The sequence below is a fragment of the Cnephaeus nilssonii genome (genome assembly GCF_951640355.1).
Source record: "Cnephaeus nilssonii genome assembly, chromosome: 19".
Classification (NCBI taxonomy): Eukaryota; Metazoa; Chordata; class Mammalia; order Chiroptera; family Vespertilionidae; genus Cnephaeus; species Cnephaeus nilssonii.
Window position 1 is genome coordinate 11977704 of NC_137090.1, and position 23671 is coordinate 12001374.

General features: G+C 60.8%; 2 protein-coding genes across 9 annotated transcripts; both read left to right on the top strand.

Annotated features, from left to right (window-relative positions):
- The first annotated feature begins 317 nt into the window (after positions 1–317).
- Positions 318–11368, top strand: EPN3 (epsin 3). Of its 6 annotated transcripts, none has more exons than XM_079798395.1 (10): positions 318–690; positions 3857–4536; positions 5544–5632; positions 6268–6348; positions 6554–6682; positions 7628–7715; positions 8160–8429; positions 8607–8723; positions 8842–9069; positions 9258–11368. In XM_079798395.1, the coding sequence occupies exons 2-10, from the start codon at positions 3999–4001 to the stop codon at positions 9590–9592; spliced, it is 1875 nt and encodes a 624-aa protein (XP_079654521.1). In that variant the 5' UTR covers positions 318–690; positions 3857–3998; the 3' UTR covers positions 9593–11368. The 6 variants fall into 6 exon arrangements, with proteins under 6 accessions (XP_079654521.1, XP_079654518.1, XP_079654522.1 ...); XM_079798392.1 differs by having other exon boundaries at positions 5514–5632; positions 9258–11367; XM_079798393.1 differs by lacking the exon at positions 318–690 and adding an exon at positions 1423–2185 and having other exon boundaries at positions 5514–5632; positions 9258–11367.
- Positions 11369–13694: 2326 nt separating this feature from the next.
- SPATA20 (spermatogenesis associated 20) lies at positions 13695–21924 on the top strand. 3 transcript variants are annotated; one of them, XM_079798479.1, is made up of 17 exons: positions 13749–13854; positions 14615–14753; positions 14870–15049; positions 15153–15217; positions 15388–15542; positions 15623–15766; positions 15866–16067; positions 16411–16541; positions 16640–16744; positions 16957–17031; positions 17128–17337; positions 17426–17618; positions 17920–18088; positions 18359–18570; positions 20243–20442; positions 21344–21424; positions 21572–21924. In XM_079798479.1, the coding sequence occupies exons 2-17, from the start codon at positions 14677–14679 to the stop codon at positions 21740–21742; spliced, it is 2370 nt and encodes a 789-aa protein (XP_079654605.1). In that variant the 5' UTR covers positions 13749–13854; positions 14615–14676; the 3' UTR covers positions 21743–21924. The 3 variants fall into 3 exon arrangements, with proteins under 3 accessions (XP_079654606.1, XP_079654605.1, XP_079654604.1); XM_079798478.1 differs by having other exon boundaries at positions 13769–13854; positions 14713–14753; XM_079798480.1 differs by lacking the exon at positions 14615–14753 and having other exon boundaries at positions 13695–13854.
- The last annotated feature ends 1747 nt before the right edge of the window (positions 21925–23671 follow it).

Sequence of the window (23671 nt, forward strand, 5' to 3'; positions counted from 1 at the left end):
GTTGAGGCAGAGGAGGAGGTTCAGGGAGAGCAGAGCACTTCCTGTTGTCGAGGCAGGGAAGGGGCTGTGCCTGGAGTCCTGATGCCCCTATCAGGATGGCCAAGAGGGCCAGCTGGGGGCCCACAGTGGGCATTAACCACAAAGATGCCAGCCCCGGGGGGGAAAGGTCCTTCTGGGGAGGGGAGGGGGGTTGGGACCCCCTGGCCGTCTCCTGTTGAGGAGGCAGGGGAAGGGTTAACTCGCCGCAGGGTGGGAGTGGGCCACCAGCACAGGCTCTCCATCCGCACCTCCTGGGCACTGGCAGCAGGCAAGCCTCCCGCCGCCTGGCCAGCAGGAAGGGGTTAACACGCCTGCGCTGCCTCCTGTGTCCTGTTACTGCTGAGGCAGACCTGCCCGGCCAGCTGAGCAACTTTCCTTCCGAGTGCTGCCTGCCTGCCGGCCGGCCGGGCATCCAGGAGACCAGCGGACAAGAGGCAGAGCTGCAGCCCATTCTGGGGACCCTGCCGCGCCCTGCCCTTCCCAGGGGTCTGCGCCTCCCGGGAGAGGGTGGGTCTCCGGGACAAGGGTCCGTGGTGGATGGCTCTGGGGACGCTCCCGAAGCGGTGCCGTCCCCCTGCCCTGCCGCTTGGAGGGTCATTGCAGAGGCTGCTTGTGGTCCCGGGGCAGGGACCCACGGAGCCTGCACCAGAGGTAAGCGGCCCCTCCCTGGCAGCGGCGGGGCCCCCGTGGGAGGTTCGGGGCTTAGCCTCCCTCCCAGGTTGCGGGGGAAGGGGTGAGGAGGGCAGGGCGGTGGAGTGGGCCTCCAGTGGCTCTCCTGCCTGCAGCCCCTCCCTCCCTGCTGCCCCCAGGAAGGAGGACGGGGGCGGGGGGGGGTTGCTCCCCATCCTGGGACTAGCATCTTTGGTGGCATTCCCCATAGATTCCTGCTCCTCTCTACCAACCCCTTCTCCTCAGCCCCGATGCACCTTTAGGCTCAGGGCATCCCCTACCCAACTCCAGTGCCCCCAGTACCTAAGCTTAGAGCCAGAGGGCACTACCCTGTCCCTCCAGCAGCAAAAGTTAGGGCACTGCCACTCCCCCCACTGCGCCTGCTGGAGCTGATGGGGGCAGGGGCCAGAGTCTGCCTTAGCAGAGGATGGGAGGGGGTGTGCACTGGTGGGGCACCCACAGACTTGGGAAAAACTCTAGACATCTGGGTTCTTTCCATCTCCCCGAACCCTCACTCTGGGGATGCCACCTGCTCCCCAGTCCTGACAGGTCCCCCAGTCCTCTGGGCCCTGGGAACAGCAGCCCCCTCCCCACTATAACATTCTCCTTGGGACCCTAATATAGGTGAGAGCTGACACCTGCCCCTTTCCCCACGCTGGTCCCACCCCCTGCTGGCCCTTGGTGCCCCCTAACCCCCCTCCCCAGTGGATTCCTCCCTCCTCCCCTGCCCTCCTGCCCCTCCTGCCCTCTCCCCCATCTCTGAATTGGCCTCTCAGGCCCTGCCTTCTCAGTGTCCTTCCCTCCACCTGACAGGGTCTGGCTCAAGGTCACTGCAGTAATTCCATACCGGGCTGCCCGGCCGCCGCTGCCGCCTTATCGGCTGCTGGGTTTCTGTTTCACTCCCTTTTATTTCTGGGCATATTGTGTTCGATAAAACCCTCTGCTTGTAACACCGCTGGCAGAGCTCCCAGCCGCTCCCTCCCGCGTTCCTTCCTCTCCTCCGCCCTCCCCTCCACGCTCCCTGGGCCTCACCCTGCCCCCTTCTTCCTCCCTACCTGGTTCCCTTCGGCCTTCAGGTGTTTCTGACCCCTCCCTTCCCCCAGCTCGGGCAGAGGTGTGCAGAGAAGGCTCCTCCGTGCCCACCTCCCCGGAGAACAGTCCAGGCAGGGCTGCAGGGCCCACCCCGAGGGCCCCTCCCACCACCCCTGGCGGCTGGAGGGCCAGGCCGAGCTCCCACTGGAGTCAGGATGCCTGACTGGTTCTGCTGGTTCCAGCGGCTCCGGGAGGGGCATGCACTCAGGGCGGGCTTTGGGGCACAATTATTTCTCATCTTGACTCTTGCCACCTGCCAGCCCACCGGTTAGAGAGGTAAAGACAGGTCTGAGTCACTAGTGAGGGGGAGGGCAGGAGTTAAACAAGTGTTGGCCAGTGGCATCCCCTCAGAAGGCCGGCGGGACAGAAAGACAGCAGACAGAAGGTAGGCAGTGCTTCCATGGAGCGCTCTCCATCCCTCCGGGTCCCCCCGTGGGACCCTGGCATTTGGGCGAAGCTCTCCCAGGCCCCTGGGCCCTGAAGAAAACTACAGAGGCCCGCGGGCCCCTTTGAAAGGAGCCCAGTGTTGGCAGGACTGGGTGGAGGGAGAACTGAATTTAGGGGTGAGGGGGGTAGAACAAACTCCTTCTGACTCCCGCTGAGTCCCAAGGCAGAGCTGAGAGGTGCAGCCTCTGTGGGTGCTGGTATTGGTGGGGGTTCATTGGTGAAGTGGAGGCTCTGCAGGTCCAGGCAGCGTGTGTGTGTGTGTGTGTGTGTGTGTGTTCCAGGCAGTGTGTGTGTGTGTGTGTGTGTGTGTGTGTGTGTGTGTTCCAGGCAGCATGTGTGTGTGTGTGTGTGTGTGTGTGTGTGTGTGTGTGTGTACCCATACAGAGTAATGGTGATGGCAGGAGGACTCTGGTTTGGGTTTCTGGTAGGGCGCTGGGAGAACATTTGTCTGACTTGGGCCTGGTCCCGTGGCTGCGGGGAGGGCATAGGGCTGGCCCTGATCCCCCTGCGGCTGGGGTATCAGAGTGCTGCCCTGGGCCCTGGGCCCTGGGCCCTGGGCCTTGGGGCTTTGGGGAGCCCAGACTGGCCTTGACCTCAGGGAGCTTACTTTCTGGCTGAGAAGGTGGGGCTGAGACAGTGGAGCAATCCTATGAATTAATTACAAAAGTGGTGACACTGACAATAAACACTGAATAGTCTACTGGAGGCCTCGGTGTTAGTGCAGCTCTGCCACCTACACGCTGTGTGGCTGTGGGCAGGCCATGTCCCCGCTCGGGCCTCAGTGCTCTTGTGTGTACAGCATGGGTGGTGGCGGCTAAACCTCTTTGAGAGGCAGCCTCTCCCAATACTCCTTCCTCCCTCACAATATTCCCTCTGAGCCGCCCCTCCCCCACTCCCACCTTGCTGGCTCATGCTTCCTCTCCCTTGGCTTCAGATTTCTGGTCTCAGCTCAAACGTCACCTCCTCTGGGGAGTCTCCCCTGATTTTCCTGTGCTCCTCTGCACTCCCACACCGGGCTGTGATTGTCTGTAGCCTCTCAATTGGGCTTAGGTGCACCAGGACTTGAGCCCTGTGTCTGGCTCAGAAGGCCCCAGGAAATAGTATTAAACGAATCAAGCTACAAAATTAACAATATGAGGAGAGAAAAGTGAGGACTGAGAAGTTGGAAAGGATAGGTCTTAAGCTAGATCCTGGCAGAAAGGGGAGAGGGACCCAAGCAGAAGCTAGGTGAGTAGGCATTCTTGGGGGGTCATTGTCATGTCCCCCAATAAGGGTAAGGACTGGGGTGTGTCTGCCGGGCTTTATCCTAACTCCCCACTTATGAGCTCTGTGATCTTGGACAGCAAGTCAATTAATCCGCTCGAAGCCTCATTTCTCCCCTCTGTGAATGGAGATAATAATAATAGCATCTTGTAGCGTGAGGGTGAAGAGAAATGCGCAGGCAACGCTAGAAGTGCCTGCTACATCATAACTAAAATAAGAAACATAACAAATGCCTGCTGAAGGCTGTTCCTGGCAGCGGGGACACCCTGCACAGGCCTTCAGGGGGTGACTGCCTGGCCAGCGGGGCGGGCCACTGCCCCTGAGTTGCAAACCCTCTCTTCCTCAGACCCATGTGGAACCCAAGGACGCAGCCGCCCTGCTGAGAGCACGGCGGCCCCTCCTCGGAAACCGTGACCTCGCGACGACGGTGGCCCTCGGCCCTCCACCCCCGGCCGGGGCGGGGGGCGCCCATCTCCCAGTCCCCAGCCATGACGACCTCAGCGCTGCGGCGCCAGGTGAAGAACATCGTGCACAACTACTCGGAGGCGGAGATCAAGGTGCGCGAGGCCACCAGCAATGACCCCTGGGGCCCGCCCAGCTCGCTCATGTCCGAGATTGCGGACCTGACCTTCAACACGGTGGCCTTCGCCGAGGTCATGGGCATGCTGTGGCGGCGGCTCAACGACAGCGGCAAGAACTGGAGGCACGTGTACAAGGCGCTGACGCTGCTGGACTACCTGCTCAAGACGGGCTCGGAGCGGGTGGCCCACCAGTGCCGGGAGAACCTCTTCACCATCCAGACGCTGAAGGACTTCCAGTACATCGACCGCGACGGCAAGGACCAGGGCGTGAACGTGCGCGAGAAGGTCAAGCAGGTGATGGCCCTGCTCAAAGACGAGGAGCGCCTCCGCCAGGAGCGGACCCACGCCCTCAAGACCAAGGAGCGCATGGCGCTGGAGGGCATGGCCATGGGCAGCGGGCAGCTGGGCTTCGGCCGCGGCCGGGGCTCTCCGTCCTCCTACAATTGTGAGTGGGCCTTGGGTGCACGGCTGGGGACAGAGAGGTGTCTGAGTTCCAGTCCTGGCCCCAGGACCTCACAGGGATGTCATGAGGATTCAGTGAGATACGGATAGTAAAGTGTAAGGCAGAATGCCCTGCAAATAGCACCTGCTCAACAAGCGAGGGCAAACAGTAACGTCGGTATGCATTTGTTATTATTGTTGTTGGCTCACTGTCTGGTAGGACGGTGTGGGGTAGAAGCACGGGCTGTGGAGTCCGGTAGCATCCCTGCCCCTGCCCCTTCCAGGCTGTGTGGTCTGGACAACCAGCTCTCTGAACCTCAGCGTCCTCGTCCATTAAATAGGGGTCATCTTAGCTACCTCAATTGTTGGATGCGAGAATGAATGAGACCAGGCCCAGGAAAGCCCTCAGCCCTTCACCCAGACACATGGCACACCGTGCTCCATCGGTGGCATTCCCCATCACCCGTCCACGTCCACCCGCAACTCAAGGGCCCTGTCCTTGAAAATGGGGGTGGCCGATGAGCAGCTCCTGACCCTCCTCTCCCTCCTGGTGGGGGCTTCCCTGGTCTGAGATTTACTCAGAATGGCCCTCCTGTCATAAAGCCCCTGGCACTGTGCTGTGGGCTCTGAGAGCTGTGACCTTGGTTGGAGCATCTCACCCTCCCACCCCACGTGACCTCAGGCTGGATGGGGTCCAACTGGAAGAGTCGGGGGACCTGGGTTCAAGTCTTGCTGCAGGACTCTGACCGCCTGGGGGGTCAGAGCTGTTGGGGGTCTGTAAAGGAGGGACTGGACTCTTTATGGGGTGGGTAGGAAACCTTACAGAAAGGGCCAAGCACATGGCCTGGCCCCCTGGGGCCCTCGGATGCCTGCTCTTCTCTTCCCCCCATTTCCCTCTCTGAGCCTCTGTCTCTGGAGGGGAAGGGGTGTGGGAGCCCATGGGCACCTGTGTGGTCACAGAAGCCATGACGGTCATTGCAGCTTCCTCCTCATCCCCCCGCTACACCTCAGACCTGGAGCAGGCCCGGCCCCAGACGTCGGGAGAAGAGGAGCTGCAGCTGCAGTTGGCTCTGGCCATGAGCCGCGAGGAGGCGGAGAAGGTGAGGCCCCTCCCTGGGCTGAGGGTGGCATGGGGAGGGAACTGGGGGAGGAAGGAGAGGTGCCTGCATCCCCACACCCTGACTCTTGGGCTACCCTACTCTGGGCCCCAAAGCCCCCGTCCTGCTCCCAAGGACAGCGCGGGGCCCGTCTGTCCCTGGGACTGTCCCCGCAGGGACCACCGTCCAGCTCCCAGGCCCCTCTGGCTGAGGCTGGGAAGGACAGTGAGCGTGTCGTGGGTTGGGAGTAGATGAGTGTGGTACAGGCCTGTGGCCGCCTCACAGAGGGGAAGGGGGGGTGTTTGCTGACACACAAATTCCCAGGAGACACAGAGACATGCTACCACCACCACTACCCCGCCATCAGCTATCCTTTGGGGGGCAGGGACACCACTACGCTACCTTCCTCTCTGCCGTCACCTCTGTGGATCCAGGTAGACCAGACGGGAGCAGGGCCCGCGGAGACTCAGGGGACCCAGGAGAAAAGGAATGAGCTTTCTCCACGTGGGGAAGGCCACACCACATGGCTGCCCGGGGTGGGCATCTCTCCATCCCCTGCCCTGTGCGGAGCTATGCTGCCTTTGGGCCCAGGAGTGGGAGGGCTGGGCCAAGCTCACCTTTTCCTTCCTCCCTGGCAGCCAGTGCCCCCAACCTCCCTCAGGGACGAGGACCTGCAGCTGCAGCTGGCTCTTCGCCTGAGCCGGCAGGAGCACCAGAAGGTAGCGGCTGAGCCTCCTGTGCTGGTGCCGGTGCTGGTGGAGGTGCTAAGGGGCACTAACAGGCTCCTCCCGCTTCACCTGGTGGCCCCGCGGTGCTAACCTCTCAGCTGCCTCCCACCCTGCACTTTTCTCCACTCAGCTCGGGGCCCCTCACGTCCAGCCTGGGCTGCCCACGCTCTCCTCACTCCTTCTGTGCCTTCTGCAGGAGGTGAGGTCCTGGCGGGGGGAGGACTCCCCCATGGCCAATGGTGCTGGGGCTGCAGCCCACCGTCGGAGGGAAAGAGAGCCCGAGAGAGAAGAGAGAAAGGAGGAGGAGAAGCTGAAAACCAGCCAGGTAGGGAGGGAGGGTGCTGGGGTGCGTGGGCTGGCAAGAGCCTGGGAGATAAACTGAGTTCATATTTGCAAAGATTACGGAACCGTGCTGGGTAGACAGCAAGCACTACCTAAGTGTTTCTTCAATGAAATGGGGGTGGAGGGGGTGCCGCAGTCCCGGGTCAGGTCCCATACTGCATAGGCTGGTGACCAAGCTGTTGGCCAAGGGGTGCAAAGAACCCTGACCAGAGACCCCGTGAGCTGGGTTCTGGATTTGTTGCCACGTTATGGCTGGGCCACGTCGTCGTCTTGGCCTCAGTTTCCTCCTCTATATAGTGGGCTTGTTGGATAGTTCCAGCTCTGACAGGCTAGGATGATGTGAGGTGTGGATCAAGAGTGGGGGTGGACTCAGACATACGAGCTCATGTGCATATTTATCAAGAGGAGGAAGTGGGTAGCTGCTGGAAACAAGGCCACCCTCGGAAGCTGTCCAGGCCACCCCTGGGGTGTCTCTGCCCCTTTTCTGCTGGCTCTGCGTGTTCACTGTGGCCAGTTCCTCTTGGACACTTAGGGAGGTAAGCTAGTCACATGACCAGTCTTACCACTGATGGGCTGAGGCGCAGAACAGGTGAGGAAGGGTCAGACGGGCCTGGGTTCTAGCCCCCAGCTCTGTCTCTCCCTGGCTGTGTGACTTCAGGCAAATTGTTCCCCCTCTCTGGGACTCAGCCAGCACATCTGTAAAATGGGCACAGCACCACCTTCCGTACCTATTGCACAAGGTTGTTAGGAAAACCAGGCGCTAAATGGATGAGGAAACAAACAGAAGCACTGCGCAGAGGCAAGGGGTCATTACTAGGTGTTTATGGAATGGCTGGAGAGGATGCGCTGGAGTCAGGATGGCAGGTCAGGGCCTGCTTTCCCGTGGGCCCGCCCTCCTCTGAGCCATGGCTGCCTCTCCTCTCCACAGTCCTCCATCCTGGACTTGGCGGACATCTTCGCACCCACCCCTGCCCCGCCTTCCACGCACTGCTCCGCCGACCCATGGGACATCCCAGGTGGGCATGCAGGCTGGCCCCAGAGAGCCCCTTCCTTCCTGGCCACTTGCTGGCACCCCCTTTCCCACAGCTGAGGGCCCCCGGGGCAAGCCACCCATGTCTCTGAGCCTCAGCTTCCTCTGTGGCGTGGCGTCACAGTGAGGAAGGGGGAGCACGTCTGAAGAGCCCAGCTCCTGGGAAATGATCCCAGAAATGTGCTCTGGTTGCCTGTCACCATGGCTTTCCTGTCCGGCCAGTCCCTGACTGGGACGTGGCCTGAGCTGCCCGTGCCCCCGAGTCCAGGCGCCTGGGATAGCTTACTGGATTTGGGCGCCAGCTTGCTGGGTGGTTCTGAGTCAGCACCCCGAATCTGTGAAATGGATCCCTTAGCCTCGAAACTTGGACCGGGTAACTGGGAAGGCCCAGGGTGAGCCTGGGATCATGTCTCTGCTGTTCCCATTCCAGGTCTCAGGTCCAACACAGAGCCCAGCGGCTCCTCCTGGGGGCCTTCTGCAGACCCCTGGTCTCCAGTCCCCTCGGGAAGCATCCTGTCCCGAAGCCAGCCGTGGGACCTGCCCCCTACGCTCTCCTCCTCTGAACCCTGGGGCCGGACCCCAGTGCTGCCTGCTGGAGCCCCCACTACAGACCCCTGGACACAGAATTCCTCCCCCAACAAACTCCCCAACACTGGGGCTGACCCCTGGGGGGCCTTGGTGGAAACGTCCAACACACCTGGTAAGTGAAGGGCCAGAGGGTCCGGGTGAGGGGCTGGAGGACTCCTGGGTCCCCTGCTCTCCAGGGCCAAGGGGCAGCAGATCCTGTCTGTCAGGAGGGGTGATTGCCTGGAAAGAGGTCCGTCTAATGCCTGTCTTTTTGCCAACCCATCTCATCTCCCTTTTCTTTCTGGGCTAGTGCTAGGTGGCACCTCGACCTTTGATCCATTTGCCAAACCTCCAGTATCCACAGAGACCAAGGAGGGGCTGGAGGGTGCCCAGGCCCTGCCCTCGGGGAAACCCAGCAGTCCCGTGGGTAAGCAGGCGGCAGGGGATGACACAGCGCTGGGGAATGAGGGGCCTGCCCAGAGCTGGCCTCTGCCCTCTTCCTCCTGCAGAGTGAGCAACCCCTCTCCCGGCCATTTGCATTCCAGAGCTGGACCTGTTTGGAGACCCCATCCCCAGTTCCAAGCAAAATGGTACCAAGGAGCCAGATGCCTTTGACCTGGGTCTAGTGGGGGAAGCCCTAGCCCAGCCCAGCAAGGAGGCCCGAGCTCGCACACCCGAGTCCTTCCTGGGCCCCTCAGCCTCCTCGTTGGTCAACCTGGACTCCTTAGTCAAGACACCCCAGGCTGCAAAGACCCGGAACCCCTTCCTGACAGGTACAACACCCCTGCCCCCTGCAAGGTTTCAACACTGCCCCTCCCCCCCCCTCCTTTCAGAGCCCAGCTCTTGCCCTAGAATCTCACTCTTCTTCCTTATTTCTAAAACCCTAGATCTTGTCCCCCTCCTATTTTAGGGCTATGCCCCAAGCCCACTCCAAACCCCCCAACCCCCTCTCGTTCTGCAGATCTCAGCGCTCCATCCCCCACCAACCCGTTTGGCGCAGGCGAGCCGGGCAGGCCAACCCTGAACCAGATGCGCACCGGGTCGCCGGCGCTGGGCCTTGCGGCCGGCAGGCCCTTGGGGGCGCCCTTGAGCTCCATGACCTACAGCACCTCCCTGCCCCTCCCCCTCAGCAGCGTGCCGGCCGGCGTGACCCTCCCCGCCTCCGTCAGCGTCTTCCCGCGGGCCGGAGCCTTCACGCCGCCGCCCGCGAGCCTGCCGCCGCCGCTGCTACCCTCGCTGGACTCCGCCGGGCCGCTCCACCCCGCCCCGCAGGCCGGCACCAACCCCTTCCTCTGAGCACCGGCCCCGCCCCCCGACCCGGACCGCGCCGACCTGCTCCCCAGATGTTGGGGCGAGGCTAGGATCTGCGGGGGAAGCCCGGGACGGCTGAGGCTCCACCCCGAGGCCAGGGCGCCCCAGGTCCTTGGGAGGTCCAGGAGCTAGAGGCTGAGGACGGCTCGGGCCGAGACCACATCCCCGCAGTCAAGACTGGAACCCAGGGTCTCGGCTCTCACCAACTGGACTCCCTGCGGGACGTGGCGGCCAGGTCTGGACCACACCGCACATCACCGGCTGCTGTGGAAATGGCCCCACAACGTGGGGCACAAACCCGCTCCCCGGCCCCGCACAGCCCCCCCAGCCTGGCACTTTCACTCCCAGATGCTCCCTAAGCGCTCCCTCACTGGATCGTTTTCATTCATTTGTCACACATAGGCGTTGGGGTGATCGAATAGCACGGAACCCATTTATTACTCACGTGCTAAGCACTTTAGACAGATTACTTCCTTGAATTCTTGCCACCGCCCTCTGAAGTAGGTAACAGGACTCCCATTCAGAACTAGCTCCGAGATTTGTGGGGCCCAGCCCCAAACGAAAACGCAGGGCCCCTTGCTCAGAATTGGGTTAAGAATGTCCAAATGAGGACAGCAGAGCATTAAACCAAGCGCAAAACCCATTTTATAGAGGAGGAGACTGAGGCTCAACGTCACAACGCTAGCACAGAGTAGGGCTGGGACCCAGCGTCCACTGGCTTTGAGGTCCCTGGCTGCACAGCGGGTTTCATTGGCAAATATTGACGGACTGTCGCGAACCAAGTGCTGGCTTGACTGTGGAGAAACCACTAAGCATCACTAAGCCCACAGCCTCCCGGAGCCCAGAACTCAGTGGGGCAGGCGAGCCAGGTACAGGAGCCCCCAGCTCCTTGGTTTTACTGAGTCGCCTTCAATCTGGCGCTCCCCTCCCCTCCTTTCCCAGGACTGGCAATAAACTCCACCTCAGCCGTGCAGAGGGAGCCTGAAGGCTTACGTGGGATCTGGGAAACCAAACCGGGGGAAGGGGGGGGGCTGTTACCTCATCCTGGGGAGCACCCTGGTCACCCTCCCTCCTTTTCTACTCAATGCTCTCCAACCACTGGACCACCAGGCCCTGATGCGTCCTTAGTGCTCAGGGTCTGGCCCTGCCCTGCTGCCAGCGCCACCCGCTTTGGGGTGCAGGGAGAAAATAGCCGTCCACAGGCCGGAAACACCAAAGCTGGGGTTTCGGGAGACACACAGTGCTGCTCCCCTTCCTAAGGCTGGGGTGGGGAAAGGAGCTGCTTTTTGTCGTGCAGGGAGTCCCACCTTGGCCGTGAAAGGCAACACGGACAAGAGCACCTCCTTAGGAGTCAGACTGACAAGAGTTCGAAACTCTGCTCCGAGATTTGCACAGAGCAATACTAATAACCATAATCACTTAGTAATAAGTGGTTATGCTCCCTGGCCTTGAGTAAAGTGCGTCACCTCTCTCTGACTCTGCCTCCGTTTCCTTGTCAAGTGGGAACAGGAGTTCCTTCCTTATGAGGTCGCTATGTGGCTCCTCCCAGGCCCACTGTCCATGTGGCCCGGGGTTCACCCTCTCCAGAGGCTAACCAGGCGGATTAACCTGCCATCCCCCTCAATCCTGGTTTGCCAGGCAGTGCGAATCCAGCCCCCATCTGTCTTCTGCCTCCCCCCCGCCCCCCACCAACACACACACACAGGTGGTCTCCATCCTTGGTCACTGACCACCCTTCACCCTTCACCCCTCCCCCACTCGGGCTCTTTTCGACTGGCTGTCGCGGGAACACGGCTTCCCGGACCCTCTCCCCCCAGGGGTGCTGTTCTGATTCCCACGAAGAAGAGCTGCTTCCAGACCATCTTCCTCCTGGAAGACCCCCCTTCCTTGAAGGTTGGGAACACTGGGCCGTCCCTGCCTCCTCCCGCCACCACCCCAAGGGCCGCGTTCCACCTCATTCCTGCCGTGCTTCAGTCTTGGCTCACAGCCTGCTACTCACCCAGGCCTTGCTAAATCCCAGGTGACTCTATTGTCCAAGAGGATGACCTTGAGTCTCCATGAGATCTCAGCAACCCTCACCAGTGGTCACACCTTGGAGGTGGATGCCACCCCGGGTTCTTGCACCTTCACGGCAGGCTCCCTGATCTCTGACCTTGCCCTCGTGTCTCCCAGGGAGCACCCAGGAGACTCTCCGGCTTCCCAACCCTGTTGTCATCCCAGAGATTCCTCTCCTCCATGTCATCAGCTGCCTTCTCTAAACCGAACCCTTCCGCTTGGTATTGGTCATAATTAGCCTCATCCATCTTGAAAGTGTCTTTCCTCTCGCATCACATGTCCACACTCTCTGTGTCCCCTTCCTTTCCCCTGCCCCCTCAACCCGCTCTCCCAGCCTCTGCTGTTAGCCTCACCTCACTGGAGCGGCGTCTGCCAGGCCCACCAATGGCCATGTTGCTAAAGCCAGCGGACCTTTTTTGTGTCCCATCCCAGTTGGCTTCTCTGGAGTCTGACCACATGGACCCCCCTCTCCTTGCAACTCTCTGTCCCATTGCCTCTGGGGTGCCACCCTGTCCTGGTTTGCCCTTGACATTGTGGCCATTTCCTCTCTTGTCTTTCATGGATGCACTCCTGAGTTCCCCAGCCAGGCCCACGCCCGCTTCCCTTCTCTCACGACAGTCTGCCTGCATGATCTCTCCTGTGCCCGCACTGTCTCCACGCCGAACACCCAGATTCCTCTCGCCCACCCACCTCTCTCCTCTGCGTTCCGGAGCCTTGTCATGTCTACCTGTACGTCTCAGAGGCTCCTCAAGCCAACATGTTCAGAATTGACCTCAGGAACCCCCACCGAAGCCTCTCCCTGGACCGCCTCATCAGCACATGGACCCAGCGCAAGCTCCGCTCTGCAAAGCACTCCTGACATCCCCTCTGTCTCCACCCCCACCGGGTGCAGCCCTCCACCCTCTCCTCGGGTCCTGCTCGGGCCTCCTAACCACTCCTGCTGCTCTTGCCCCTTTCCAGGCCATTCTTCCTTGGGAAGTCAGAGGGAGCTTTCCAAAATGCAGGGTCACTCCCCTGGCCAAAGCCCTGCAACAGCTTTCTTCTGCTCCCCTCAACAGCAAAATTCCCTCTCCCAGTTCACCAGTCCCTCCAAGACTTGGGCCCTCCCCTCCCCCGAACCTCAATCTCATCTACCGCCCCTTTTCCCTGTGCTCTGGACTGCTGCCAGGCTGGCCTCCTGCAGTTCCTCAGCCTTGACTCACACTGCCCTGCCCCAGGGCCTTTGCAGATCTCCTCCTCCTGCTTCCCCAGTACTCCCCACCTGCCCTCTCCAGATTCCACCCTCTTGGTCTTTGATGGCTGCTACACAAACACGATTTCCTCAGGGAAGTCTTCCCTCCTTGCCTCTCCCACCAGACCAGGTTCCTTGTTATACTTAGTCACAGTCCTTCTCGCGGTGGGTGGTTGTACCTTCATTGGTATGGCTTCCAGATTAGTTTCTACCTCCCTCATCAGACTGTGCGCAATGCAAGGGCAGGTGCCTGGTCTCTCTCTGCCACGGTTGTAACTAGCAGTGTGTCTGGTAGGCAGTGGGCGGCGGGGGAGGGGGGGCACTTAATAAATATTGGCAGAATGTAGCAAATGAGACAAGTGTGTAAAGAATATGATGGGACATAAAGTGGGTTCGTCATTATTGGTCAGGGAAGGCTTCTGGAGTGGGTGCGATTTGAGCTGGGCCTTGATAATGGAGAGGCGGCACAGAGGCAAAGCTCGCTGGCTGGCTGGGCCCGGACAAACCCTATCTTCTGCTCCGGCCTCCTTTCCCATTTGTAAAATGGGCAAGGGTTGACAAAATAAGCCAAGGCTCAGGCATTCCACGGCCTTGGCATCCTCGCAGTCCTCCATGTTCTCCTCAGGAGGGTGATCCTCCCTCAGACAGCTGATTGAGGTCTAGCTGAGTCCACCCAAGTTTGGGTGCAAACCCAGGTGCTCCCAATCCCAGGTCGTCCTGTATGGAATCCCGCGCTCGGCCACCAGGAGGCGCTCTGAGACCAGTCACCGGCCCGGAGTGTTGGCGGTTAGGTCGCTGCCTGGGCCCGCCCCTTGCGGCCTCCAGACCTCCCTCCCTCCCTCCCTCCCGGTCCGCAGCGCACGGGCCCAAGACCTGGAGCAGCCATGCTGGGCACGCGAACTTGGTGGTGCCGCGGCCTCCTGCTGCTGCGCGCCAGACCCTGCCTCGCCTCAAGCCGCAGGTACAGGCGGGCGAGTGGGTCGCTACTGCGTGCCCTGTGCCTGCTGGGCCCCAGTCCCAGGCATCCCGGGCGGGCGGGCGCTGGTACTCAGTGCATGCTTGGCCAGCCCCTCACGCCTGACCCCTACCCCCTCTGCACTCCCCAGCTGGCGCCCTGGCCCTGGCCCTGGCAGTAGCGTCCTCCCACCCTCTTCCCGTCCAAGCCCCTGCCCTCCAGCTGCAGGGCTAGTTCCCCTGGGACTCTGTTCTGACCCCCTCCTCCAGAAAGCCTTCCTTGAACCCCAATGCTAGGCCAGGGTCCTTGTCTAACAGCACCCTGGGCTGGCCTGTCACAGCTCTTATTGGTGCAGAGGCCTGTCATTAATAAGGTTACCCTACAGCACCGCCCTCCCAGACTGAGCCCCCTGAAATCAGGGTCAGTTTCTGATTTACCAGGGGTCCCGGCAGACCGGTACAGGACCTGGCCCCACAGAAGTGCCGAGTGAGTCGATGTTGAGTGGGGGAGTTCTCTCTGGATTTTCCTCTCATTGCCCCTAACCTGTTCCAGTCCCAGACTCAACTCTTCTCGCCCCGCCCGTCCAGCCACCGGCAACGGGCGGCCTTTCCGCCCGGATCCCACGCCAGGCATGCCGGAGAGACGCCTCCAGAACCATCCTCCTGGGGAGGGGGCCCGGCCAGGGGGAGAGAATGGAGCCTGAACAAACCATTCTGCCCATTGTGACTTGCCCTGACCTCACAGTCATCATCCTTCCCACCGCCAGGCCGCGAAGTTGGGGTTAAAGGCCGAGAAGTTGGGGGAGACTAACCTGGCAGGGAGCCCCCAATGAGCCACCTTTCTTCATCCCCCCCAAAACATAAGGGGGAGCACAAAGGCCACAGTCTCCCCCGTGGTTCAGAAAGGTGGGTTGGACTGGGAGCAGGGGGTTCCGGGAGGGGTGCCAGAGGGCAGGGTGGGGTGGCGTGGGCCTCTGGGGTGGTGGAGGGAGACCCGTGGCCTGACCCACCTGCGCGTGCAGGGGTGGCTCCTCCCGGGACAAGGACCGCAGCGTGTCGGTGAGCAGTTCAGTGTCCATGCCCGCTGGAGGCAAGGGCAGCCGCACCAACTGCGCCCAGTCCACGCCCCAGAAGGTCCCCAACCGCCTCATCAGTGAGAAGTCACCGTACCTCCTGCAACATGCCTACAACCCCGTGGACTGGTGAGTGCCTTTTTCCCCATGCCCTTCCCGGGGCAGCCGGCTCCCAGCTCCTCCCCTGCCCTGGGCTAGCGAGTGACGCCTCCCCCATGCCCGCCGGGCCTAGGTACCCGTGGGGACAGGAAGCCTTCGACAAGGCCAGGAAAGAAAACAAACCCATTTTCCTTTCAGGTAATGCAACTGCCTCCCCGGGGAGGGCAGGGAGCAGAGTGGTGGTGGATGGGGGAGGGAACCCCCCAGAAACCAGAGGCCAGGGTTTCTGCAGTCCAGTTGGGCCCCCTTGGCTGGCACCCCTCCGACCAGTCACTGGTCCCCACGGTGGCCCCGCGGCCCCATTCCAGTGGGGTACTCCACCTGCCACTGGTGCCACATGATGGAGGAGGAGTCCTTCCGGAACGAGGAGATTGGCCGCCTGCTCAACGAAGACTTTGTTAGTGTCAAGGTGGACCGGGAGGAGCGGCCAGATGTGGACAAAGTGTATATGACCTTCGTGCAGGTGGGTGGTCTTCCCACGGGGGGGGGCGGGTTGCGCATGCACGGGGGCCGTTCCCCTCACCCTTGCCCTCTCTCCACCAGGCCACCAGCAGTGGTGGGGGCTGGCCCATGAGTGTGTGGTTGACTCCCAACCTCCAGCCCTTTGTGGGGGGCACCTATTTCCCCCCCGAGGATGGCTTGACCCGAGTTGGCTTCCGTACAGTGTTGCTAAGAATACGGGATCAGGTGGGTGTGAATGGGGGTGGTGGTGGCAGGGGTCAAGGGCGAGGGAACAAGGGACCCCCCACCCCAGCTGACCTCCAGGTCTGCTCCTGCCTTGCCCAGTGGAAACAGAATAAGAATGCCCTGCTAGAGAACAGCCAGCGTGTCACCACAGCCCTGCTGGCCCGGTCGGAGATCAGCACGGGGGACCGCCAGCTGCCGCCCTCGGCCGCCACCATGAACAGCCGCTGCTTCCAGCAGCTGGATGAGGGCTATGATGAGGAGTACGGCGGCTTCGCTGAGGCCCCCAAGTTCCCCACACCAGGTCAGTGCCCCCCCCCCATGCCCGCCTCACCCCAGCCTGGCCTTCTGATGCCTGTCCTGGTCAATGGCTTGGTCATTACCCTCCCGTTCTCCATACTCCCATCCTGTCAGTGGCTCTCTAATCAAGACCTGACTGAAGACCTTAGCCGTGACCCTGACACTGACCTGAAGATAGACCTTCTGTGCTCTGGGCTGACCACTGACCCCCTGACCCCAAGCCTGTCAGAGAGACTGCCTTGTTGTGTGAAATCCTAACCCCAGCCTGGCCAGAGGCCTGCTGACCACCCAGATCTGCACCCTCTGTTCCCCCCATTCTCGCGCCCACGTGCTCCTGGTGCCCGCAGTGATCCTGAGCTTCCTGTTCTCCTACTGGCTCAGCCACCGACTCACCCAGGACGGCTCCCGGGCCCAGCAGATGGCCTTGCACACCCTGAAAATGATGGCCAATGGGGGCATCCGAGACCACATAGGGCAGGTGAGGGGGCTAGACGCTCCCTGGAGGGGGCAGCGGGAGGCCGTGGGGTGGGGGCAGAGGCTGGGCTCGGCCTCCAGACCCACGTCCCGCCTGTCCAGGGCTTTCACCGCTACTCCACGGACCGCCAGTGGCACGTCCCCCACTTTGAGAAGATGCTGTATGATCAGGGGCAGCTTGCCGTGGCCTATTCACAGGCCTTCCAGGTGACCCCTGACCCCAGCCCATCTACCTCCTCCTGGCTGCTCCTCCCAGGGTCTTTCTGGTAACTTGTGGCTCCCCCTTGACCCCACTCCTAATCCCCTTCCAGAAGGCCAGTACCCAGGTCCCCTCCTCACTCCCCTGGGAGGGTGTTGCCTGCCCCACTGTGCCTCGGCTGCCCAGGGACCTCTGTTGACAGCCTCCTTCCTCCCCTCAGATCTCTGGTGATGAGTTCTATTCCGACGTTGCCAAAGGCATCCTGCAGTACGTGGCTCGGAACCTGAGTCACCGGGTGTGTGTCCACTGAGGCAGGCGGGCCTGGCTGTGGGAGGGCTCGGGGCCTCCACTGCGCCGAAGGCTGGGGCCAGCAACTCTCCCCTCCCCACAGTCTGGAGGCTTCTACAGCGCAGAGGATGCGGATTCGCCCCCGGAGCGGGGCATGCCGCCCAAAGAGGGCGCCTTCTACGTGTGGACCATCAAAGAGGTCCAGCAGCTGCTCCCAGAGCCCGTGCTGGGTGCCACGGAGCCGCTGACCTCCGGCCAGCTCCTCATGAAGCACTATGGGCTCACGGAGGCCGGCAACATCAGCCCCAGCCAGGTGAGGGCTCCCGGGAGCCTGGGAGGGGCAGGGAGCTGGGCAGGAGGACAGGCTCGGGACTCTCTCGGACAAGAGCTATTCTCCGCAGGACCCCAAGGGGGAGCTGCAGGGCCAGAACGTGCTGACCGTCCGGTATTCCCTGGAGCTGACGGCGGCCCGCTTCGGCCTGGAGGTGGAGGTGGTGCGGACCTTGCTCAATACAGGGCTGGAGAAGCTCTTCCAGGCCCGGAAACGTCGGCCGAAGCCGCACCTGGACAGCAAGATGCTGGCCGCCTGGAACGGTGGGGCGGCCGTGTCCGAAGCCCGGCCCGTTCATAGAATTACCCTTCCCTGTGTCCGACACCTGCTGTCTGTTCATTTTTCCCTAATCAGGTTTATTATCTCTGGGCTAAGTAACTCAGCCAAGGTCACAAACAGGGGCTAGGAGCCCAGCCCCGCCTGGTGCTGGAGCCCAAGTCCCACCCCCTCACTGAGTGGCTCCAGAGCGGCATCAGGGCTCAGGGGGAGGGAGGATAAAGGGAGGGGACACACCTGGAGGGCCCCGGCCAGCTTCTCACGACCACTGGTGTCACCCCCCTCTAGGACTGATGGTATCTGGTTACGCTGTGACCGGAGCTGTCCTGGGCATGGAGAGGCTGGTCAACTACGCCACCAATGGTGCCAAGTTCCTGAAGCGACACATGTTTGACGTGGCCAGCAGCCGTCTGATGCGGACCTGCTACGCAGGATCTGGGGGGACCGTGGAGCACAGGTGGGGGTGGGCAAGCAGCTGAGGAAGGCCTGTCTCCCTGGGCACCCAGGCCTAGCTCTGCTCCGATCCTCCCCTCTGGGTAGACTCCAGGCCTGGCTCTGCCATCTGCCGGCTGTGAGCTTTTGGCCATCCTGGGCCTACTTGCTCACCCGGGAAATGGGCTAATGGTACCCACCGGAGAGGTAGATTTTTTTGTGTTCAGTGAAAGAATGCACAAAAAGGGCCGCTTCTGTGAAAGCCTCTCCCCCCTCCCCGTGCCTGTCTTCTTAGCAACCCGCCCTGCTGGGGCTTCCTGGAGGACTACGCCTTCGTGGTGCGGGGCCTGCTGGACCTGTACGAGGCCTCGCTGGAGAGCGCGTGGCTCGAGTGGGCTCTGAGGCTGCAGGATACGCAAGACAGGCTCTTCTGGGACTCCCGTGGTGGCGGCTACTTCTGCAGTGAGGCTGAGCTGGGGGCTGGCTTGCCCCTGCGTCTGAAGGATGGTCAGTGAGGGGTTGCAGAGCTGGCCTGGTTTCCTGGACCCAACGGGGGCTTGGTTTACCCTGTAGGCGGCATAAGCTGGGTGGGTGGTGAAGAGCCAGCGAGGGCAGGGGCCAGGCCCTCCTGGGTACACATCTCTATCACTTACTCACCGAGTGGCTTTGGCCTGGTCTCATTCTATTTCAGTCTCATTTTCTTAATATGCAAAGTGGAGTTAACACTGGTGCTACCTTACAGGGTTGACGTAAAGATGAACTGTTCCGTGAATGTGTTTAGCACAGTAACTGGCATGCCTGGATTCATATACCGGACAAGGCCGACTTGTTTCCTCCCCTCACGAAGCTTACAGTGTAGTAGGGGAGACACCTTAAGACTTAATGCAAAAATGCACGCACAAATGCACAGTTAAAATTGTGAGTGCCATGAGGAAGTATGAGGCCTTCATTCTGCATCCTGTCCCCTAACTTTCCTCAGTAGCGCTTACCATCACTTGATGTGTCTGGTCTGTTAATGGTCCGCCCCTGCCCCTCCCCTGGTCTCGAAAGCAGGACTTTGTCACTGCTGCATCCCCAGGGTCTAGCACAGGCCTGGCACATAGTAGGTGCTCAAGAAACATTAGTTGAATGAATAAAAGGCACTGAGAGAGAACAACAGTGGAGCAGAACTCAGCTGGAGGGAGGTCAGATTAAACCAGTGACAAGTTCAGTTAAGCAAGGGTCAGAGGACAAGATGGGGCTCAGTGGTCATGGAGGAGTTGGAGGGGGGGAGGGATTTCAGGCAGAGGGAACAGCCTCTGAGAGGCCTGGAAAGGGCAGCCTGCACCATGGAGGATGGAGGCAGAGATCAGCTTGTGTGAGAGAGCGCCCAGGTGAGGAGGGGGCTGGCTCCCTGCAGGTCTTGTAGGCGTGACAAGGAGTCCAAGGCTCTGAGGGGTTTTAAGTGGACTGTGACCTATTCTGATTAGATCTAAGAATGTCACTCTGACTGATGGTGGAGAAGGGATGGGGGCAGGGGAAGCAGGGAGATAGGTTAGGAGGCTGTTTGTTAATGGCATTCAGTTCAGGCGAGCGCTGGCAAAGGCCTGGACCAGGGAGAAGTGTGAGATGGGAGAAGTAGAGGCTTTGGGTCTATTCTGGCTGCAGACCCAGCCGTCTCGTGGAGAAATTAGAAGTGGGAGGTGAGAGAAAGGGAGGGATAAGGAGAATGCCACCCTGGCTGGCAGCTGGGTGGTTGAATGGAGGTGTCATCAGTGGGATGGGGGAACCGGGGAACCAACAGTTCATCTAGGACCATGGTCGGCAAACCGTGGCTCTTTGGCCCCTTGAGTGTGGCTCTTCCACAAAATACCACAGCCTGGGCGAGTCTATTTTGAAGAAGTGGCGTTAGAAGAAGTTTAAGTTTAAAAAATTTGACTCTCCAAAGAAATTTCAATCATTGTACTGTTGATATTTGGCTCTGTTGACTAATGAGTTTGCCGACCACTAATCTAGGGCAAGGGAGTTGAGTATGCATGTGGGAGAGCAACAGCTCCATCACTGCTGTGCTGGCATTCCACTCAGACCTGGGCCAGGGTGGTGGGCAGGGCTCCTCCCCTTCCATCCCTCTAGCCGCCCCGGCCACAGTCCTGGGGTCCAGGGACCCCCCTTCATGGCTCCGCTCCCATGCACCCTGCAGACCAGGATGGTGCAGAGCCCAGCGCCAACTCCGTGTCGGCCCACAACCTGCTCCGGCTGCACGGCTTCACAGGCCACAAGGACTGGATAGACAAATGTGTGTGCCTGCTGACGGCCTTCTCCGAGCGCATGCGCCGTGTCCCCGTTGCATTGCCCGAGATGGTCCGGGCCCTTTCGGCCCACCAGCAGACTCTCAAGCAGGTGGGGTGCTGAGGACACTTGGGCTGGGAGCCTGGGTGGGAGGGAAGCTAGTGCCCCCGTGGGGGATGGGGACGTAGGACCGCCCCCCAGAGCTCAGGCCCATGAGTGTGTGGCCACCTAGGAGTGTCTGTGCGCAGGTGTCTCGGCGGGAACAGCCGTAAGGGCCGCTCTGTGCAGGTGGAGGCGTCTGTGTGAGTGTGCGTCTGAGACAGGCCTCTGGCACCGGCAGGTGCCTCTGTGAGTGGCTGTGACTGGGCTCTCAGAGCCGGGCCAGGAGGCAGGGGCCCTATGGGTGGTGAGCACTGGGGCCGATGAAGTGTTTCTCTGTATGTCTCCGTGTACCGTGTAGTTGGGTCTGCTGGTGTGTGTGCAGGTATATGCCGTACGTTTGCATGTTTACCTGTATATCTCTCCATGTGTGTGTGTGTGTGTGTGTGTGGTTGCTTGTATATGTGGTACCTACCTCTATGTGGGCATATGTGATGACTCTGTCTCTCCATGTATGGGTCTCTGTGTGTTTGTACCGTGTGAGTGTGTGTGTGTGCATGTGCAGGTGTCTCTGCCCATGTGTGTGTCTCCCCATGTTTGTATCACTACCACTAGGCGTGACACCTTGCGAATTTGCATGCACGTGCATGTATGTGTGTGTGGGGTGGGGGGAGTGAGTGTGTGTCCTTACTTGCCCATCAGTGAATCTGAGGCGGCCTCCTGGTGGCTGGTCTGGGGAATGCTGAGCAGAGTCCCATTCTTCTTAAGGATACGTGGGGGTGAAGGGACGATGGGGAAGCCCTGGTAGGTCTGGGTCCAGCCCCCCTGCACCTGACACTGGAGGGTGCCCGAGTGAGGGGGGCGGGGCCCCTATGGTTGATGGGTCCCTGAGTTCCCTTCCTCTTGTGCCCAGATCGTCATCTGTGGAGACCCCCAGGCCAAGGACACCAAGGCTCTGGTGCAGTGTGTCCACTCCATCTACATCCCTAACAAGGTGTGCGGCCGTGAACCTGGCCCTACCCTCTCCTCCTCAGCTCCCCAGCATCTCCTCGTCTGCGGGCCTGGGGAGAGGAAACCCTCCAGCGGGCCCTGCAGTGTCCCAGCAGCCCCAGGTGACCCCCTCTCTCCTGCCACCACCCAGGTGCTGATTCTGGCCGATGGGGACCCCTCTAGCTTCCTGTCCCGCCAGCTGCCCTTTCTGAGTACCCTGCGGCGGCTAGAAGACCGGGCCACCGCCTACGTGTGTGAGAACCAAGCCTGCTCCATGCCTATCACGGAGCCCAGTGAACTGCGAAAATTGCTGCATCATTGACTGCCTGGCCCCCCTGGGCTGGGACTGGAGCAGGAGGCGGAGCTCCCCGACCCACCAGAGAATGAGCCCTGTAGGGCCCCGCAGAGCCTGCGGCCAACCCTGGGCACCCTGTCACCAGGTGACCTGGCCATCCACACTGACCGCATGGGCACCCACTCACCTTGAAATAAACCTAACAGCGTCCCGCGGTAACCCGGGGCCTTGTCCTTGCTTGTGAGAGAGGGGCCTCAGACTCCAGCCCAGGCCTAGCTAGCAGCCAGGCCCCCCTCCTTCTGGGAGCCCCTAACTGACCCCTCTGCCTTCTCAAATTCCTCCTTCACCTTCAGAGGTCACCCTGCCCCTGGCCACGGTCATTGTGGTCCGGATAAAATTGAGGTCAGGGGACCAGTCCTGACCAGTGGGTGTGGGGTGGAGTGTGGACTTGCCCTTAGGTGGGGTTGAGCAAGGAGCCTGCCCTCCGCTTCCCATCATCCCCTCCTGTTTTAAGCTGGCGAAGGCGCAGGAAGATGCTTTATACTAACTTTTATTTTCCATGAAATGACAACATTTGCATATGGCACATTGTGGGAGCTGCCGTTAGCAGGACCAAGGATATTTCTTTTGGGGTGTCCGTCCAGCCCTCAGCCTCACCAGGATGGAGCCAAGCCTGCCTGCGGGACGTCATATGGTCCATCCCCCTGCTTCCACCCCTCCAGGCCGGGGACAGAGCTCCTCTCACTTGGAGCATCTATTGAGTTGGAAGTCCTTCTCCAAATCGGAGTCCTTCCTGCTGCAGGGAAAGCTGGTGCCTTCCCATGACCACCTCCTGTCCCCTCAATGTTGGCAGATCCTCACAAGCCTCCTTCTTGGCCCCCACCCCTTCACAGGCCCCAGAAACCCCATCTAGCTCCCACCATGTGGAGGGCACTAGGAATTGTGCTTTGGGAAGGGCAGGTGTAGGGTGAAGGGGCTGACAGGTGGGCAGGAGGGGACGGAGCTGTCCCCTACCCTGACCTTCAGGAGTCTGCTGAGCCTGGTAGCCTTAGAGCCAACAGCACAGATAGCCAGGCGGAGCTGCTGGACACCAGACCCGAGTGTGGCCACTGCTTGTGGGGATGCCAGCAGTGGGAGGAGTGGGACATGAAGGAGCTGGAGACTGGACTGAGTCACTCCAAGGTCTGCTGAGGACCATGGCCACCCCCTGGGCACGGTCACACACAGTCACACATGGTCACTAGGAAACAGGGTTTATCCGGGCAGCTGGGCCCTCTGTGCAAGCCACCGGCCCATCTGGAGGGGATTAGGGCTCCGGCCAACAAGGTCAGCTGTCCCCTTTCCGGCTGGAGCCTGCCCAGCCTTGCCAGGAAATCTGAGGGCTGGGCAGAGAGAGCCTGGTCTGGGGGCAGCGAGGAAGGAGGCGGAGCATCGTGAAGCACAGGTGGCCTTTTTGGCATCCCCAGCCTTGGCTTTGGAAAGGTCTAGGCAGTTTGCAAAGTCCTCTTGTCTCAGTCATCCCACTGACCCTCATGAATGAGGTGAGGAGGTGAGTACTTTTGGCCTACGATAAAGATATTCAAGGCCCAGAGAGGCTGAGAGATTGGCCTGAGATGGCTCAACAACGTCTGGTTCTTTCTGGGGCCTTCGGGATACAATAAAGACCACTCAGACCCAGCCGTGAGGGAGGGCGCATTTGGTGTCTCCTGTCCCCCACTTCCGGTCTCCCTTCTGCTCTGTGTGTCTGCTTTTCCTTCCTCCGGCACCAGGCAGGCACCTGGATTCTGTAAATGGGTTCAGAGGAAGGCGCTGGGGCCTTAAAGGGCTAGTTCTCTGGGAGTGCTTGCATTTTCTAAAGAGGGCAAGGCTGAACATACGTCTTGCTCAGACCTGGGATTTTAAGTCTGCACCCCCTCTCCCTCATGCTGGTCCCTCTTGGCTCTGCTCCTTGCTCTG

Coding starts and splice junctions, on each gene's coding strand:
- SPATA20 (XM_079798480.1), top strand. CDS start 13,778: ATGCTGGGCACGCGAACTTGGTGGTGCCGCGGCCTCCTGCTGCTGCGC. Junction 16,068..16,410: donor CCCCAAGTTCCCCACACCAG/GTCAGTGCCCCC, acceptor TGGTGCCCGCAG/TGATCCTGAGCTTCCTGTTC. Junction 18,571..20,242: donor GCCCCTGCGTCTGAAGGATG/GTCAGTGAGGGG, acceptor TGCACCCTGCAG/ACCAGGATGGTGCAGAGCCC.
- EPN3 (XM_079798392.1), top strand. CDS start 3,999: ATGACGACCTCAGCGCTGCGGCGCCAGGTGAAGAACATCGTGCACAAC. Junction 5,633..6,267: donor GCCGCGAGGAGGCGGAGAAG/GTGAGGCCCCTC, acceptor CCTCCCTGGCAG/CCAGTGCCCCCAACCTCCCT. Junction 8,430..8,606: donor GGAAACGTCCAACACACCTG/GTAAGTGAAGGG, acceptor TTTCTGGGCTAG/TGCTAGGTGGCACCTCGACC.